Below are 19494 nucleotides of genomic sequence, written 5' to 3' on the forward strand. Positions count from 1 at the left end.
GTGATATGTTGTGGCTGCAGCAATCCAGAGGCCATTCCTCCAGTTGGCATTTTTAGCCAAATAAATTACAGTTTGTCAGCGCATTAGTGAAATACCTCCCAACCCCCTCTCCCCCTCCGCAATGGGTCAATCACGGGACGGCCAGGCCGTCCATAGAAATCGTGACTGTCCTACTGAAAACGGGCGGGGTGTAAAAAAACACAATGACATGCAAATAACAGCACACCCAGCATAATGAATAATGTAAATAGATGTTACCACTTGAAATAATATAGCCTCAACACCAGGGCCGGACTGGCTATCTGGCACCTCCGGCAAATACCAAAAGGGCTGACTGGCCACGCCATGCCATACCCCCTTGACATTATGCCCCATGAGACATGGCCACACCCCTTTTTGTGTGCACACGCCAAGGGATGCAGGGGGCGAAATACAGACCCATTCCAACCCTGCTCAACATTAATGATTGAAGTGGGTGGAGGCGGCGCTATGCAGAAATCTGCGTGTGTTCGCCACAAAAATTGATCTATGTTCAACTCTATATGAGTAAGTAACACATTGGTGCTCTTCATGGGGTGGAGAATCTTTCATATATACTTTTCTGAATGTTATTTCACACGTGTTATGTGTGGCAGGGTCAGTAGAGTAGCAGAGTGTCCCAGGATAGCACCTATCAGGATAGCAGTAATGGCATGCGCCGCATTTGGGCTTTGAGGATCCACCAGTCTGTGGAATTCACAATGAAGGACGCCAATGGTTAATAGTTTCATGGGATTCTGTCATTTCATTAATGCCCATTGTGACATTTCATACAAGTGAAAGAATTCTAAGATACGTGGGACAACGATGAGCTATGCTGAGGATTTACAATAACAGTAAAAAGCAACAAGAGAAAATAAACAATAAAATGTTGAAGTGGATGGGCTGTCTCTTTCCTGCCAGCAACTGTTGTACTGACCTTTTAACCAAGCAATTTAACTTTCGCGTTATCACTGGGAGACTAACTCTACCGGCATGGAAGAACAGGAGGACGTCGGAACAATATAAACATCATGAATATTTCTTTCCATTCAGTTGTCAAGGCAAAATAAAAAGAATGTGCGAGGAGCAGCATTGTTAGTTACAGTAGACTGAAATACAAAAATGTTATTCAGTGGCTAGAGAATGGGCATGACTGGCGTAGTGGTTAGTATGACTGCCTCACATTGCTGAGGTCTTAGGTTTTATTTTCACCAAATAACTATCTGTGTAGAGCTTGTATGTTCTCCCATGTTTGCACGGGTTTCCTCCGGGTGCTCCGGTTTCCTCACACAATCCAGGTTAATTGGCTACTGGCAGTGTGTATTGTGTGTCCATGTGGTAGGGAATATAGATTGTAAGCTCCATAGGGCAGGGAGTGATGTGAATGACCAAAAATATATATATGTGCGCTGTATAAATGGGTAGAGTACAGGATCCTGGCAGTCAGCATCCTGACACCGGCGTCCCAACAGGGTTAGTATACTGACACCTCATCACACCCTAAACGTAATCCCCGCCATAGTGCCTAAACCTAACCCTCCGTCCCCTAGTGCAGGAGCGGGGAACCTTTTTTCTGCCGAGGGCCATTTTGATATATATATAACATTATTTGCGGGCCTGGTGCAGGCCACTCCCCCTACGTGATGTCACACGGGGGCGGAGCCACTATTGCCGGTGACTACAGCAATGGCTGGAGCATCTGTGGATGCTCTGGGGAGCTGTAAGGGCAGCCGTGTGACCATCTGAAGCGTCCTAAAGATGCTCCAGGTGGCACTGCTGCATAGATACTGGCTGTAGGGTGACATTGTAGGCACCCTGCTAGCCAGATGAGGCTAGCAGAAAAAAGCTCTGAGGGCCAGACCAAATTATTCCGAGGGCCTTATACGGCCCCCGGGCCTGAGGTTCCCCATCCCTGCCCTAGTGTCTAACCCTAACCTTTCCTCCCTAGTGCCTAACCCTAACCCTCCCCTTAGTGCCTAAACGCTACCCCTAACCCCACTACTTAACGTCAGTATTTCGGCGTCGGCATTCTAAGCCGGGATTTCAATGATTGAAAACAGCCACTGAAAATATTGATGAAATTATAAAAATGAATAACAAGTAATGATAATAGGGATTCATGTTGATGTCGTTGGCGACTAATGGCAGTCATTCCAACCAAGTCACTGCTAAGTGAAAGTTTGTGCCGTCTGCAATACTAATTAGCTGGTCATCTGAGAGGTAATTGGAAGACAAGACTAATAATTAAAAAGTCTGCATTATGCAGTTTGACCCTAGACTGGATGATTAACGCAGAGGAAATTCCTCACATACTGATTACTTCCTAAAGCTATTTTTAACATTAATAGGAATCCACTAAAAGAATATGAATGATGCATATATTTGCATAGCAATGCTCGTCTGCCGGCATCAGAATGCATACTGTACTGTAGGTATGCTATTCCGCATCTATAGCTATAAACTTAAAGCCCATGGTGATGAATTTGCACAGGCTGTATAACGTGCGGCCAGAATTTGCTGGTATTGGGAATAAATACGCCTCAAATCACTAATTATGCTTCCTACATTTTCATTACTAGTCGTGTTGCTGATTAAATAAATTATATTATTATACTTGAGACCGAATACATTATCATATACACAATTATAAAAATTAAGTGTAGCAATAAAGTGATCCAAATTATATTATGAGTCACAACAATTATTGCAAAGAACTGTAGATTTTTTTTTTTTAATATTAAAAACAGCAAAGACCATTAAACTATACTGCTGTCATAAAATGGCACTCTGTGCCCGATTCAGTCCTGTCCCCAGCTGCGGTTAGGCACGCAATCGGCCGATTGTTGCGTTCTGCGCATGCAGTGCGCGTGCGCGAACTAACCATTGCGATCGGGACTGCAATCGCAATGACTACGCAGACCCATCGCAGAGTGATTGACAGCAAGTGCCGTTTGTGGGTGGTGACGGGGGGTGGTCAGGCGAACACAGGCGTGTCAGTGCATATCAACGCCGTTGCAGGGGCGTGCATAAATTATCCACTGCGATGCCATACGCAGCCTGAGGCCTCATAGCGTGCGTGGTGGTTAGCAATTTCTGAGTAAGGTCAGAGCTTGTGCAAGTGTGTGTGAGGCTGCGATGGTACTCAATGTTACAGATGGTTTCGTAGTCTTGCTAAAGTGGGTGTCCTTATGTAGTGCCGCGGCGTCATAGCGATCGCAATGAATTAGCATACTATCGCAGTTGAACTGCATGCGTAATCACTATTGCATTCGCAGTCGCGTACGGTAGACCCCGCAAGTCGGCACAGAGAGCCTGACGCCCTCTGTGCCGACTTGGGGGGTCTGGCAGGGGGTTTCCAGGCAGCCCACTCTCATGTACTGTTGGCTGCACGGCGACCTCTCTTTCCGGCTGTGAGCGCTCTGCCCAGCATCCCCTTTCCCTGGCTGCTGCGGATGGTCTTTGCTCTCTTACCCCTGCGTGAGTCCCATAAGGACGTAAGTGCCGCCTCCTCCCAGCTTTGAAGGCACAGGCGTTATATCATGTCAACAAATACTCACTAAGGTAGGGAGGGTCACATCACCTTGCTCCAGCATTTGTTAGGTTGCCTACTGATTCCTGTGTACCAACTCCTGCTTGTCTTGACTACAATTCTGTTACCTGCCTGTGCCCCTTGACCCTGATCTGTCTTACCATCCTGTTATCTACTTGTGCCCTTTGACCTCAGTTTAACTGCCATACTGCTCCCTGTGACCCTGACCTAAGACCGTCTGACTTATTTATTAATTGCTGAATTTGGGACCAGATTCATTACGGATCGCTCTATCAGAGTCGAGAGCACTCCCACTGACATCACTTGTGATGTCAGTGGGGCCAGCCCCAGACGGTAGGCGTTCCCATGGGAACGCCTCCGTCTGGGCAGCCACGCCCCCGGCACGCCCACCAAAGGGGGCGTGCTGTCACTCACCATCGACAGCACGCCCCTTTTGGTACGAGACCCAGAGCGAAGGCTTGCCCGTCGCTATCCGGGTCTCGCGCATGCGCACGACGGAGCCGGCTCCGTTGTGCGCATGCACACTGGGCCAACATCGACCCGCTTGCGAGCGCTCATCGTTCGCGAGCGGGTCTGAATCAGGCCCAGACTCCCGTATTTTGGTTTTGTCAAAACCACCCGCATACTGTATGTTATGGTTTTGGCAAAACCACCCTCAAGTGTTTTGGTTCGGATTTGTTTTTGGATTTCTTTATAATTTGCAAAAACAGCTACATTCAGATGCAAGGGGTGCAGTTGCTAGTGGGCCCAGAGCTTAGGGAGGCCCATCTTCTTTGTCAAAATTACATGTGTTAAGTACATTTTTCACCATTGGGAGGTACATAGAGGCTCTTACAAACTTTTGCTATGGGGCCTTCAAATAACTAGTTATGCCCCTGCATCTAACCATCTCAAAAGTTGAGGACAGGTCAACTTGACATGCTGTGATGCCCAGTCTTTGATCCGCTCCAATACTAAGATGTTATAGTAAGGCCCTTTTTACCCAGGCATTATTTATAATGTTTACCTGTTTATAATGTTTCCTTACACAACAGACTCTACACAGAGTGAAACTGCATGACCAATGTTGCAGATTTAGGATAGACATCGTTAATCACTATGCTAATACGCATTCAATGTTAAACTGCTGAACATGGAAAAAAGTTTAAGACATTTGTGAATATTCAATCTTTGTTACTTAAACCGTGTTTAATCTTTTTTTCTTTTTCTTCCTCTTTTATGCTTGCTGGGTAAAGCTCACAGCACGTTAGCGGATAATTGATCCCTTTGAACCATGTTTGCAGCATTTTTACTTCAGTTTCCCAACTTGTGTATTCCGCTTGTAACAGGGAAAATTTTATATACACATAGAATTTTTTTTTCTTTTTAAATGCTTATAAGCCTTTATAGCTCAAAACGGCATGAACCACTCAGGGGAGCTATAGCCAGGTAGTATGAGATGTATGGCCGCTGTCAAGATGGTTTACAACGGTTAGCTGAGATAAGCATAACTTATTTGGTAGAACCCCTCGCATCAGGATGCAAATTTGTTTAATCATTTTTACTTCCCGTAAATCCGAAAAATGCACAGATAATGAAAGGTTTATTTTGTATATTTGAGATTTTACACTTGTGCTTCTTCTTTTATTAATTTACATAAGTATAAACATATGGATTATATACAAAATAAACACCTATCATATGGAGTGTGTATATGTATATATATATATAATATAGAAAGCAATATAGTGGCACTCACAAGGCTTTATATAGATAATATTGATGGTGTATAGACATATATATATATATATATATATATATGTCATATATATGTCATATATATATAATAAGAAATAAGCTTTTACCCATATCATACATGGTACTAGCAGCATGGCAATATTAATGCCATAAATGTATACAGAACCGAAAAACTGTTGCTATCTACATAGGCAAACGCAGGGGGGGTTTCTGGTTGTCTGGAAACCCCCTTCCCCAACCACACCATGACCACTATAAGAGTATATAATTCAATATTACTATGAAATAATTAACACAACCAGTAATGATTACACCTTTGCACCAACTAGGAGATCTGGAAAATGTGCACTGTTAGGGGTGCACTACTATAGACCATCTATAGGGAAAATAATTAATACTGTATAACATACACTATCCAGTGGACAAGGAAACAAATGTGTACATATATGTCCAGGGCAGTGCTAGGATCTTCTGCCGCTCCCCCAAACACCCAGATTTTCTTCAAAGCTCTGGAATGATGCCCACATTTGAAATAAAAACATTCAGCTCAAGCTAGATTGCGCTACTGGCACATCTAATGGGTTAACTATGTTTGCTGGCCCTGTATATGTCAGAATTATGACATACACTGCACTTTGTATGACACATATTATAGCTGTTAATGGTGCCCTCTTCATGGACTGGCCAAATTCGCTCTAAAATCAAGCATTTGGAAACCCCCCTCTAGAAATCCTGCGTTTGCCACTGATCTACGTTGACAATAATATACTACAAATCTATGTGTGTGCAGCAAATAAAACCAAGGGGATTTTGTCATGATTTGATCAAAGCATATAAGCCTGCAGCCCAGCGTCAAGGGACCCCTTGTTTTTCTGCAGGTCCCTACACTAGCATATATGCCCAGCACATCATTACATTGCAGTTATATGTACTCACCTCCCAGATACAGAGGGACACATCTATACAGGGGCTGGCTGTTAGCCACACCCAACTAGGCTTTTTATATCCTTAATTGAAAGCTGCCATGATAGCACAACGCAACAATTTGAAACAAAACAGAAAAGAAATAAGGGCCTGATTCAGACTTGGGAATAGAGAGAGAGATAGCACTTAATTGTGTACCTGGACAAACCTTCAGACCCGCGAATCCGGCTGTGTACAGGCGGGATTCGTCATGGCAGCATACTGACAGGCTCTTCTAGTTGCAGATTTTCTATACTACACACCGGCTCCCTGGAGGTGAGCGCTCAGGTACTTTTCATACTACACTTTCTTTAGCGCACTGAGTGGCTTTATTTAACAGAGACAAGTTTGTGACCCTGCAATACCTTTAGGGCAACAGAGCTCCACTTGTCCTGTACTAGCCATAGTGCAGCTACACTCATACTCTTTCTTCCTATCACTGCATATGCGATCTGGGTTTCCCACCACTCACCACTACCTTTGGTATATGACTGGCAGCAGCACAGATCGCAAACCTATGCTGTGTTATTTCATTACGATAACTATTGTCTCTATGAGTACTCTCATTGGGGTGCGCCTATTAGAGGTTCCTGCAATGTTTACACCAGGACCTTCTTTTTAACGCAGTCCAACAGCAGATACTCATTGTACTTATTCCCTACCCTGGGAGTACCTTTATAGTACGCTCACATGCCATTCAATGGTTATACAATGGCATGCAGCAGCTGCTATTTTGTAAACTCCACATAAAGGAGTAGCTTTACTTTTTCCTATAACCTTACTGTCTACAAGTACCTGGGTGGCATCACAGGCGACCTACGTGTGATCTGCCTCTCATTACAACCTGTGATTTACTTATATTCATTTTGATATTTGCAGGGTCAGCTATTATTTCATCTGACCCCCTTATCATTGTATTTCTCTGATGACTGTTCAGTGTTATTGTGCTGTGATATCTCACGTAACCTATATTGAATATTGTATGGTTATTATCACATTCTTTTCTAGAAGATTTCTTTGTATGCTTCTGCCGTAATTCTGATTAGCCATTGTGCTATGACGACATTATGAGGTCATTGAACTAGTATATGTTTTATATAGGTCTCAATATTGTATGAGACAGAGAATTATAGACCTATTTGTAATATTTCACTTAGCTTCACATAATTGTGATAAGTATTGTATTATATGTTGTCTTATGTTCTATGTATGTTCGTGTTCTGCTTGTGATAATTTATAGCTGTTATTCCAACAGTAATGCCAATAAGTAACAGGCTCAGACTTGTTTTTGGTATTTTAAAATATATCTAATAAAAGTTATTTTTTATATATTATTCTTATTATAACCTTTACATTCGAGTGCCCCCAACAAGAGAGTTTTCTTCTTCTCCCCCATACTACGTTTATCTATACTCTCATGGGGAGCACCTCCACACTTTACAATATTTTTGCTTGACACCTATACTAGGGTTTGATATTTATAATTGTGGATTTTCATTATTCTTTTGACTAATTATATCCAATATATTATATCCTGTGCTCAAACTATATCCCCCTATTCCCCCCTTCCCTGGTCATTTATGTCTACAATTTAGATGTCAGTTTGGACACCTCCCTCCCAAATCTAAATCTCTCTGCACATTTTAAATCTGCCCCACCTGCAGTGCAGCATGGTTTCACCAAGATGATCAGTTGAGAGAAATATCTCTCTCTATTCCCAAGTCTGAATCATGCCCTCAGGGTCTCATTCAGACCCGCTCGCGAGCGCTGTACGCTCGCAAGCGGGTCGATGGTGCCCAAGTGCGCATGCGCACGACGGAGGGAGCTCCATCGTGCGCATGCGCGAGACCCGGCGAGCGACGGGGAAGCCGTCGCTTCAGGTCTCGCACGATTTCCAGCTAGGCCGGCCCTGATTCAGAGCGAGCGCTCTGGTCAGAGCGTCCGGCTCTGAATCAGGCCCTCAGTCCACACTCTGTTTTACCAATATCATACATGGTATCAGCAGCGTGGCAATATTAATGCCATAAACAAATATAAATTAGCAAATTTCACGCTTGTCTTTATTTTCTTACATTTTACATTTTGTTGTTTTTTTGTTTTTTTATTTATCGCTTATCTTTTTTTTTTTCTTTTGTGCAAAGCTGTTGTTTTTTTCAATGCACCAATTATCCTTATTTTCCTGGGAGTGACATATAAACTTATGTTTGTCGTGCTCCTTGTTTCAGTATTGCGTTAATAAAGGTTGTGTTTCCCTGTAACATTCGTCATCGCAGAAACAATTGTGAGTTGCAAGACAAACTGCCATCGTTTACAGCCCACAGCCTGTTTACTGCGCACATGTTAATTGTTGCACTCTGCGGGGTTTTCTTTTTTTTATATTCTCAAGCATGTTTACATTGTCCTTGCAGTGAATCTTTTTTATTAAAGGAAAACAGGATTTAAAAAAATATCTATATTTATTTCTATTTTTGAATATATTTTATTGGAGAACTGCGCATAACAACACATAGACATGTATTATAGTACAAGTATGTGCATGAAAAATTATATCCAAGTCAATATTAGTACAAAAGTCACACATATAACATATTGGGAGAACACAGCAGCAGATAACCACACGTAGCCCAATGAACAGAGCCGTAAGTAGACTTTTTGGTGCCCTGTGCCAGAGAGAGCATTGGTATCGCCCCTCCCCCCCCCCCATTTTTTAAATATAGATCTAAGATAGTGCACATGAAAAAATATCATGGCCTCATGGGGAAGGGCCAGGGAAGAGTTAGGGGAGACCAAGAGCTGCTGGGAATAAAAGCAGAGGAAGCTACAAGTGAGAATGATAATAAAAAGGAAAAGTGACAGGCCCAAACAGCGCCCCCTGCCTTGCGGTGCCCTGTGCCAGGGAGGTAGCAGAATGTCTGCGCACAGCAGGGGGCATGGCCGGGTGATGATGCGGTTTTGGGGGCAGAGTAGCACGATCGCGTCATCGTGGCTCCACCAGCTCTTCACAATGCTGAAAATATTGGCATTGTGAAGCAGGGGGTGGGGCCACGATGACGCGACTCAGCGCGAATAGCATCGCTGCCCCCCCCGCGCTGCGGTTTCTATAAGGTAAGGTACGGGGGGGGAGGGCAGGCAGCAGCCGGGAGGCTTGCCTGCCTTTCCGGGGGTTGGGAGCGGCACCCGATATTCGGGAGGCTCCCGACCAAATCGGGAGGGCAGGCAAGCCTGCATTGGTCACACCACCCTAGTTACGGCCCTGCCAGTGAACATATAGCAACATATGAGCAGGTGCTCTAAAATGGGGGGCAAGCCATTGAGATTACCTCTAAGTTGTACCAGGAGGTTAATACCACCGCTCGGCGGAGAGACTGTCCTTTTCCAGGGAGGGTAGAGTACGTAAATAACTTTGCGGGACCTCGATGGAGGGGTAAGTATTAATAAATACTAGTGGCATTTTCGTTTGTATCATAGTGATACTAAATTAAAATTTACGCTGGTATTTTCATTCGTTAGTAAACGGAGCCCTAAATATAACCCGTAGAACAAATAGTTTTGTTTGTGTGATTACACTGGAGGGACAGCAGGTGGCACTGTTTAGTGTTTGTGTGATCTTTCTGTATATAGTTGTGCATAAATCATTTTACCGCAGAGAGTTTGCCAGTGTGTGCCTACTGGCAGTGTATGAAAGCAGGTTTGATCTGGTACCTAATATCTCTGCTAACAAAGAGAAGATCATAGAGGAATCATTGACCCAATGTCTGGCGGAACAACAAAATCCATACCTCCCTACTGTCCCGCATTCAGCAGTCCCGTTTTTCCCATCTCGTTCATCACATCTGAAGACATCGCATACGATGTAGTGCATATTAAAGAAGGACAGGCTGACACATCGTTCCATCGTTCATTATATCTCCTAGTGTGTACCAGCAATCTTGCATGGTCCGGGCAAAAAAGGTGAATCGCCCCGACCATGGGCAAGATTTGCTGGTCGTCTAGTGTGTACCCAGCGTTAAGCACAGTTACCAATTCTCGCGCTTCCAGTGGGATACTCCCCATTCACTAAAGAGTCTCCTTCCCTGAAAATTTTAACAAAACCCCCGGTTTACCCACTGCCCCATGAGGATTCCGGACTGCGCATGCGTGAGTCCGGATGTGTTGGGGGGGGGGGGGAGGGGACTGAACAGTAGGATGTCACTTGGCCTCCACAACGCGTGACGTCAGGTTACTTAGCAGCCCAGCCACCACTGGGTTGTGGGTAGGCGGTGGCCACTTCACCTAGCAGAGCCGACTCTGAGGCCAACCTCTGCTCTCCCACGGTATACAATAAAAGATCTGTAAGTAGGCAGGCAGGATTTGTTTACATTATAATATGTGTATCGGAGAGGGGGGGTGATGACGTGAGGGCATCAGCACGCCCCCAGCACTACTGCGTCACTCACACCCCCCCCCTTCCCCGCAGTGCCGGCCTCGGTGTCCCCTTCTGGATGGAGTAGTCCAAAGATCAGCAAGTATTGGCCTTAGGTGTCTTTCATGGAGAAAATAGGAATAGTCTTCAGCTTGATTTGCATGTGACTTTGCTGCTTGCCAAGTCACATGCAAATTAAAAAAGTATCCATAGTGTAATGCCATAAAAATAATATTTATTACACAGGGTTAAAGATGCTTAAAACATAAACACAAAAATACAAACTATGGGCCTGATTCAGATTTGGGATTAGAATGTCCAGGTGCACTAAAGTAGAAGTGCACCTGGACAAACCATGTTGCAATGCAAGGTGTGCGACTACATATACAGTCAGGTGCATAAATATTGGGACATTGACAGAATTTTCATATTTTGGCCTCTATTCACCACCACAATGGCTTTGAAATGAAACAAACAAGATGTGATTTAACTGCAGACTTTCAGATTTAATTTGAGGGTAATTACATCCAAATCAGGTGAACGGTGTAGGAATTACAACGGTTTCTATATGTGCCTCCCACTTTTTAAGGGGCCAAAAGTAATGGGACTATCAACTCAAAAGCTATTTCATGGACAGGTGTGGGCTATTCCCTAGTTATTTCATTATCAATTAAGCAGGTAAAAGGTCTGGAGTTGATTCTAGGTGTGACATTTGCATTTGGAATCAATTGCTGTCGACTCTCAATATGAGATCCAAAGAACTGTCACTATCAGTGAAGCAAGCCATCATTAGGCTGAAAAATCAAAACAAACCCATCAGACAGATAGCAAAAACATTAGGTGTGGCCAAATCAACTGTTTGGAACATTCTTAAACAGAAAGAACGCACCGGAGAGCTCAGCAGCACCAAAAGACCCGGAAGACCACGGAAAACAACTGTGGTGGATGACAGAAGAATTATTTCCCTGGTGAAGAAAAATCCCTTCACAACAGTTGGCCAAATCAAGAACAGGAAGTAGGTGTATATGTGTCAAAGTCAACAATCAAGAGAAGACTTCACAAGAGTGAATATAGAGGGTTCACCACAAGATGTATACCATTGGTGAGCCACAAAAACAGGAAGACCAGATTAGAGTTTGCCAAACAACATCTAAAAAAGCCATTACAGTTCTGAAACAACATCCTATGGACAGATGAGACAAAGATCAACTTGTACCAGAGTGATAGGAAGAGAAGAGAATGGAGAAGGAAAGGAACTGCTCATGATCCAAAACATACCACCTCATCAGTGAAGCATGCTGGTGGTAGTTTCATGGTGTGGGCATGTATGGCTGCCAATGGAACTGGTTCCCTTGTATTTATTGATGATGTGACTGCTGACAAAAGCAGCAGAATGAATTCTGAAGTGTTTTGGGCAATATTATATACTCATATTCAGTCAAATGCTTCAGAACTCATTGGATGGCGCTTCACAGTGCAGATGGACAATACCCGAAGCATACTGCAGAAGCAACCAAAGAGTTTTTTAAGGCTAAAAAGTGGACTTACGCAATGGCCAAGTCAATCCCCTGACCTGAATCTGATTGAGCATACATTTCACTTGATGAAGACAAAACTGAAGGGAAAATGCCCCAAGAACAAGCAGGAACTGAAGACATTTTCAGTAGAGGCCTGGCAGAGCATCACCAGGGATGAAACCCAGCGTCTGGTGATGTCTATGCGTTCCAGACTTCAGGCTGTAATTGCCTGCAAAGGATTTGCAAGAAAGTATTAAAAAGTGAAAGTTAGATTTAGGATTGTTTAGTTTGTCCCATTACTTTTGGCCCCTTAAAAAGTGGGGGGCACATATAGAAACCATCATAATTCCTACACCGTGCACCTGATTTGGATGTAATTACCCTCAAATTAAATCTGAAAGTCTGCAGTTAAAGCACATCTTGTTTGTTTAATTTCAAAGCCATTGTGGTGGTGAATAGGGGCCAAAATATGAAAATTCTGTCAATGTTCCAATATTTATGCACCTAACTGTATTTATTTTGCATGCAGGGTAAATACTGGCTGCTTTGGCATGTAGCCCACAAATGCTGCACAGCTTAATTCTGACACTGCAATATAGATGTCTGTTATGACACACCCCTCCCACATCTAACTCTCTCTGCACATGTTACATCTGCCACCCCTGCAGTGCAGCATGGTTTTACCATGCTGCACATTTAATTGCTCTTTCTTATGCTGGATACACACTAGATGATATGTTGTTCAATCCGGCGGATCGTTCCGACATATCTTTCATGTCGGCAAGTGTGTATGCACTATGATCGACCATGCGCTCTCCGACCGGGGTCAATCATCGCATCGACAGATCAAGCCTACAGGCTGCTCAGTCTGTGCATTTGATGAACGACCCCATGCTGTGGAGATGGCTGGAGACCGACATATCATGCTGACCGACAGATCCTGCGGTGTCATACGACCGCATGATAATGTTGTTCATCGCATTGTGCGTCGCCCCGGGTACACACATCGTCTAGTGTGTACCCAGCATTACTCCATTCCCAAATCTGAATCAGGCACTGTATGAGTAAGAGGTAAGGAAGGAATTTGTGTCACATAGCAGTTGGAACTTGCTTTAAAGAAGAGAAGACCTCAAGGTTGGTTCCAGATGCCAGTCCTTATGGTCTCTTTCAGTGGTGGATAGTGTGGTCGTCCATTTTTAGTCATACGCCCGTTCCAACTCTCCTAGTAGAAGCATAGCTGTCTCATACCTGGGAACCTTGTGGTCCATGAGATATTACCCTTGATTGCTCCATAGTAATGCTGGGATATTAATTCCAAAATCACGATTTGTGTGTGCTCCTTTTCTTTACAGCACTCACAGGCCCCAGCTCTGCTGAAAGTCATCTCTCTGAAGAAGAACAATGTCAGTATGTCATCCAATAAGGCTACAGCCGTGTGTCCAGGGCTGGCCCCAGGTCTAATTTTGGTGCGCCCCCCTCTCTCTCGTTCCAACTATATCCACAATTATGACTTTTATTAGCCAAATAATATATTCACTGGTTTTTAATAAAAGAGATTATTTCACAGATGAGAAATAATGAAATACCAAGGGGTTAAGCCCCCACATGGAAAAAAAAAACACACAGTGGCCCACACAAGGAAAAAACACACATTGGCCCCTACAGAGAAAACAAAAAAACACACATTGACATCGACAGGAAGAAACACACACATTAACCTTAACAGGGGAAAAAAAAAAAACATATTGGCCCCCACAGGGAAAAACACACATTGGATTTAACAGGGAAAATAACACACAAATTGGTAACCTGAGGAAAAACAACACACAAATTGGTAACCTGAGGAAAAACAACACACAAATTGGCTGCCACAGAGGAAAAAAATACACACATTGGCCCCACAGGAAAAAATAAAACACATTGATTCAATGATTGTTACCACAAAAAAAAATAAAAGTAAAACACTGATACCACTTTCACACATCATTTTGCCTAATACCTGGCTCTTACCCGGCATTTAAGTGCAGGGTTGTTTTGCCGGTCCCAACCTGAACCCCCTTTCAGACAGAAAACAAAATTACCAGGTCAAACATTTCTACCCGGTAATTTGTTGATTAACACAGATTTTTTCTGCCTGAAATGGTCAACCCAGGTTGAAATTCCCGGGTCTCCAACCCTGGTAAAAACCAGGGTCGAAGTCCTGGGAATTCGACCCGGGTTGACCCTTTCAGACAAAAAAAGGACCCGTGTTACGCGCAAATTACTGGGTAGAAATGTTTGATCTGGTAATTTGGTTTCCTGTCAGAAAGGGGTTTGATTCAATGGTTGCCCACAGGAAAGAAAAATAAGACACACATTTATTCATTACCCCCACAGCCAGAAAAAGCAAACATTGATTCATTTTCACTGACCCCCTCTGCCCCCTACAGAAGACTGAGTGACCATACCTGCTGGGCTGTCACAGACAGCTCCAGAGCTAATTATAGGAGACCAGCCTCCAGACCAGTGAATACCTCCAGTTGCTCCAGAAAGTCCAGACCAGTGAGTGCCTCCCATCAGGAAGTCCAGTCCAGACCAGTTGGCTGGAACTTTGTTCCACTACTTCCCTCACCTGGGTCTTCAACCCCCGGCACCACATCACTGTTCTCAGCCCCTCAATTCCATCCTGAGCCCCTCATCACCTCAGCCCTCATCACAGTTCCCAGCCCCTCATCACCTCAGCCCTTCAACCGTCATCATTGTCCTCAGGGTCAGCCCCACAGCCCGCCTTAGTGTCACTGACTGTGTGCAGACGGCAAAGTGACCTACAGTATGATGTCATGTCACTGCATCGCCATCTGTAGGGTCATGCCTAGCGCCGGTTGCATCTGAGCTACCTGAAAGAGCCCAGCGCTGCCAGTGTCAGGCTATAAGGATGTGGCACTTTGGGTGCGGGACCAGGCTGTGGCGGTCGCACTGTACCAGCCTCGTGCGCCCGTTTGAGCTGGACTTGCATGTGTAGCTAAACTGGATACTGATCCTATTGCTGACGCTGAGCAACAGGCTTGGATCATGTATGACCAGCCTAACTGCTGACTCCCCAGACATGACAGTCTGACATTTTGAATAGCAACGGGTTGTCAGTGAAAAGCCGTGGCCTTATCCAGTCAACATCACCCTGACAACCTGCATAGCAAAGTTTTGTATGTAATTGAAGAACTTGGATTAGTTTGTAACAACTGTGGGGTGGGTGAAACGCTGCAGAATCTACTAATTGGAAGAATAGTTTAACTTTCTCTAGTAACAATCTTCCACTCGTCTCAAACTTGTATATCTTCCTCCTCTTTGCTGCAGGAAAACTCACATCCTGTTACATTGCTGCAGGTCACTGTATGCAACCAAACACAGACAGTAACAGCTGTGTGCCGCTGATCCAGGGAGCATTTGGGAATTTACAAGTAATGCTTTTGCTCCCAGAGGCAGGAATACATACCAATATGTCACTCATTTACTTCCTAGATAGGAGATAAGAAATCTGTTAAACTTGTACTTGTCCTGTCATCTTTTCTGACGTGCTCCTTTGATTGAAAAATAGATTATTTCTAATTCAACATTAAAATGTATCAGAAGTGGAGATAATTCTCAGCCTCGTTATTCCATTATCTGATGTCAGTGATAACGTGCTTTATCCTCGTTAGCATACAGTATTATTGTCTTGAACTCCTTTTTTTTCCCTTGGAGCTATTTTAAGTATTTTTAATGTTTTCTGTGTAACAATTTAATGTTGTCCTCTTAAAGGTGTAGTGGAAGCAGCCGTTCAGTGTCCCTGCATTTTGTAAATCACTTCTCGGATAGGTCCCTGCTCTCCCTCTGCACTCTTGGGACTGTTAGACAGTCGAGGAATCCTTTCTGTTATATTTTAAAATAATGTGCAAAAAGTAGGATTCTTAAACTTATATCTGAAGGATGTGGTGAGAACACAATTTTATGGCTTTAGCTGCCTATATATTTTGCAGTTTAAAGTTACACGAGAGAATAAACCTTAATCCAGGATATACTGTGTATATATAAAGAAACATTGTATGCTGTGAGTAATAAATAGACTTTTCTATAAAGTTCTGTAGTTCGTTTTATTAACATAACAATGCCGACATATGCGAACATCCGCAGTTACCAGATTCACTACATTATGCTATCCGTCCGTCTATGCGATTATCATCGCAGCCTCATGCGTATGTCGTGCTCCGCCCACAGTTTCTCCTGTCGCAGCATTAGTATCAACGCTGGCACCCAGCACATGCTAGGTGCAAACGATACATCTGAAACCGGAAACAGGCCTCCCATCTCCGTTGATTTTTCAGACGCCACCATTGGCGCACCATCGACACCTGCACTAGCCCTATGGCAGGTACGGGTCTCCACCTGAACATGGCCTCTGCGGCTGTGCGTCGGAGGATGTAGCCGCTATCACTGACACGCCCATAACACTCCCGTGAGATGGCCTTCTTTTGCATTCACTTCATGCCATTGCCCAGGCACCATCCAGGAACGCCCATCACTTTGCTGCTCCACTTCTGATACGGTCTGTCCCGTTGGCAGCCGCACCTTTTCTGCACGTATCGTCGAAGTACGTGAATGTCAGCGTTGTGTTTGAATTGTGAGTGCCTTTGAATAAGGCCCACTGTCAGAATAGCGATCTGTTAATTCAGGTGCTTGGTAAATGAGGACAGATGGACACAGTTTGGCTACAAGGACTCAGTTTATATATAATGCACATAAATGGCCGTTGGGTAAAATGCTGTAGCGAGACTTGCCTGTAACTCATACACATGAGGGATAACAAGGAACAAACAAGGAATTAACAGTAATGAGAAAAAAACAGGGTCACACAGGTTACACATGAACTGACATATTTATATTTATATAGCACCAAGAGGCAACATTGTACTGTGTGCAGTTTCTACTGTGTCGGCAAGTAACAGTATATAACAGTATATAACATTACATATATGTTCTTGTGTAGTTATCTTTATTGTATTCCCCCTAGATGAATTCTGACAGAACCTGAAGATTGACTGCAGATAAAAACAATTTGTTCTTATTATAGACGTCTATATTTTTTTACGTATATCAAGCATCTTTATACAGCGGAGGCAGCCATTTTGTGGGCTAAAGAAATAATTTTGAGAACAGCCTATGAAGTCATTCGGACGAGTGACATCGTTGAAGTACAGAAGTGAGCTGATGGCTGTGTTCATTAACGTCATGCCTCAGTGATATCGTTGTTTTCCAGTGGATGAATGGGCTGTGTTTACAATGGATTTTATACAGCCCACAAAATGGCTGCCTCTGTTGTGTGTAGGTTATTGGTGTATTTTCTTGTTTTGTTTTTAATTGTATTAGATGTATTAGATGTTTTTATATTGCTTTTGTTTTCCAGCTACATTTTTTGGAAGTTTATTCCAAATATATGTACCAGCCCTTCAGTAATGAGAATTTTCCTAGTCGTTATATGTTTTGTATTCACAGAATTTATATTGATGGCCCCTTTGGAAGCCCCTCAGAAGAAGCCTTGAATTATGAGGTCAGCCTTTGTATCGCTGGAGGCATCGGTGTCACGCCATTTGCATCGATACTCAACCAGTTATTGTACGTATAATATTGTCTCTATATATACTGTGCTAACAATGACATTTTACACTACTAAAGAAAGTAGCATTGTAAAATAAAAAAAATATTTATTAATACTAATAAATAAGTTGATACATTAACTTATCAATGAGGTGGAGTTTTGGCTAAAAGTGGGTGTTCTTTGGTGTGGTTTGGGGAAATAAGGGTGAGGAGAGGGCCTATTTTAACCCCATTCTGAATTTTCAAATGTTGTGAGGAATTATGCATTTATGAAGTACATTCTATAAAATTATAGGTAGAAGCTGATTGGTTTCTATGGACAACGTCTTCACTGGTCCACTTCTCCACTCTTTTCTCAACTTGATGCAACTCCCCCATGGTTAGATACACTCACTAGCAGAGAGCGGTGGCCATTTTCTTGTAGCACGTTCTGGATGCATTCGTTCACTTCTGAGTCATAATTCTTGTTTGAAATAATGTCTGTTGATGGATATTTAATCGAATAGTTATGACAGATTTATTTGAATCGTACTGCACAATGTTATACATTTAAACATATGATTGGAATCGCGCACTTTCTTGTGTCAACGATATCTTTCACTTTTTACAGTAATTGGCCAATAGACAGTCTGTCTTATTTGGAGACGCTTGTACATTTTTAATCGGTTATAAATTCAACTGAATTTCAGCGGTGCAATGGCCACTGACACGTTTGTGGTACAATCGCCATACGACACTAATGCTATTTTGTGGTTCGGAATTTGCTGCTCTGAATTGGAGTTTGCGTTAATATTAGTGGTACTAAATATTTTTTATTTGAAAACACTAAAAAAAAATAATAGGAAAAAATGTCTACATTTTCTTAAATTGGAATTGCGAGCTCTACTGTGTTCAAATTTTGCCATTCATGGAACATAATTAAAACATTTAGCAATTGAGCTTGAGGGATTTGAAACCAGTTAACAGAACAATGATTGAACCAGCTCGCCAATCTGCGGACCGACTTGAACATGGTCGCAATGCCTTGAAATTTTATTTAGTTCTGCTAGATTTAATAATTTTTAGAATTTATAGGGGTATTCAATATGGGAGCGAAAACTCTTTTTTTGCGATGCGCCTGATACTTTATCCCAGGTAAAAGCTCCGATATGAAAAGTAAACTTCGACAGCGAAGTTTACGTTTCATATTGAATTCCCCTCTAAGTCCAGCAAAAAAATTGTGAATTTTTCAAACTTTTGTACTGATGAAACAAAGCCGTTGGAGGGACGACACACAGCTAACGGTAATTAATGTACACCAAAGACAGTCTTTGTTGTGTGACTTATATAATAAGCAACTGAATATGACACAAATATATATTATATACTAGTAAAGTGAGATGTTATTGTCCTTGGAATTATTGGTGCCGTCAGTGTAAATCTGTATTATACTTAACTGATTGCCACGGTCTAACATAATTTGTTCAGCAAGTGATTGTAACTTTGTATCCTCCAAATATCAAGTATTTTTTGTATTCATTCAGCACTAAGATAATCTGCAGTGCTGGCGGATGATGGAAGCAAAATTAATATATGATAACAATGCAGACAGGTACAGTGGTGATCTACGTTAGCTCCTTGGTGGCAGCAGCTGGCGCAGAAGACATTAAACATAGATCTGTTGGCAGCAGCCTGCATAATACTAGAGGAAAATA

At 42.9% G+C, this 19494-nt stretch overlaps 1 protein-coding gene across 2 annotated transcripts in view; it reads left to right on the forward strand.

Annotated features, from left to right (window-relative positions):
- The window catches only part of NOX4 (NADPH oxidase 4), a 278377-nt gene that overhangs the window by 227892 nt on the left and 30991 nt on the right, over positions 1-19494 (forward strand). For both annotated transcript variants that reach the window (XM_088449030.1, XM_088449031.1), the window contains one exon: positions 17699-17818. In XM_088449030.1, coding sequence (XP_088305156.1) covers positions 17699-17818 — 120 coding nt within the window. The remainder of the gene's footprint in view (positions 1-17698; positions 17819-19494) is intronic.

This window comes from Taudactylus pleione, unplaced genomic scaffold (genome assembly GCF_031769625.1).
Source record: "Taudactylus pleione unplaced genomic scaffold, aTauple2 ptg000478l, whole genome shotgun sequence".
NCBI lineage: Eukaryota > Metazoa > Chordata > Amphibia > Anura > Myobatrachidae > Taudactylus > Taudactylus pleione.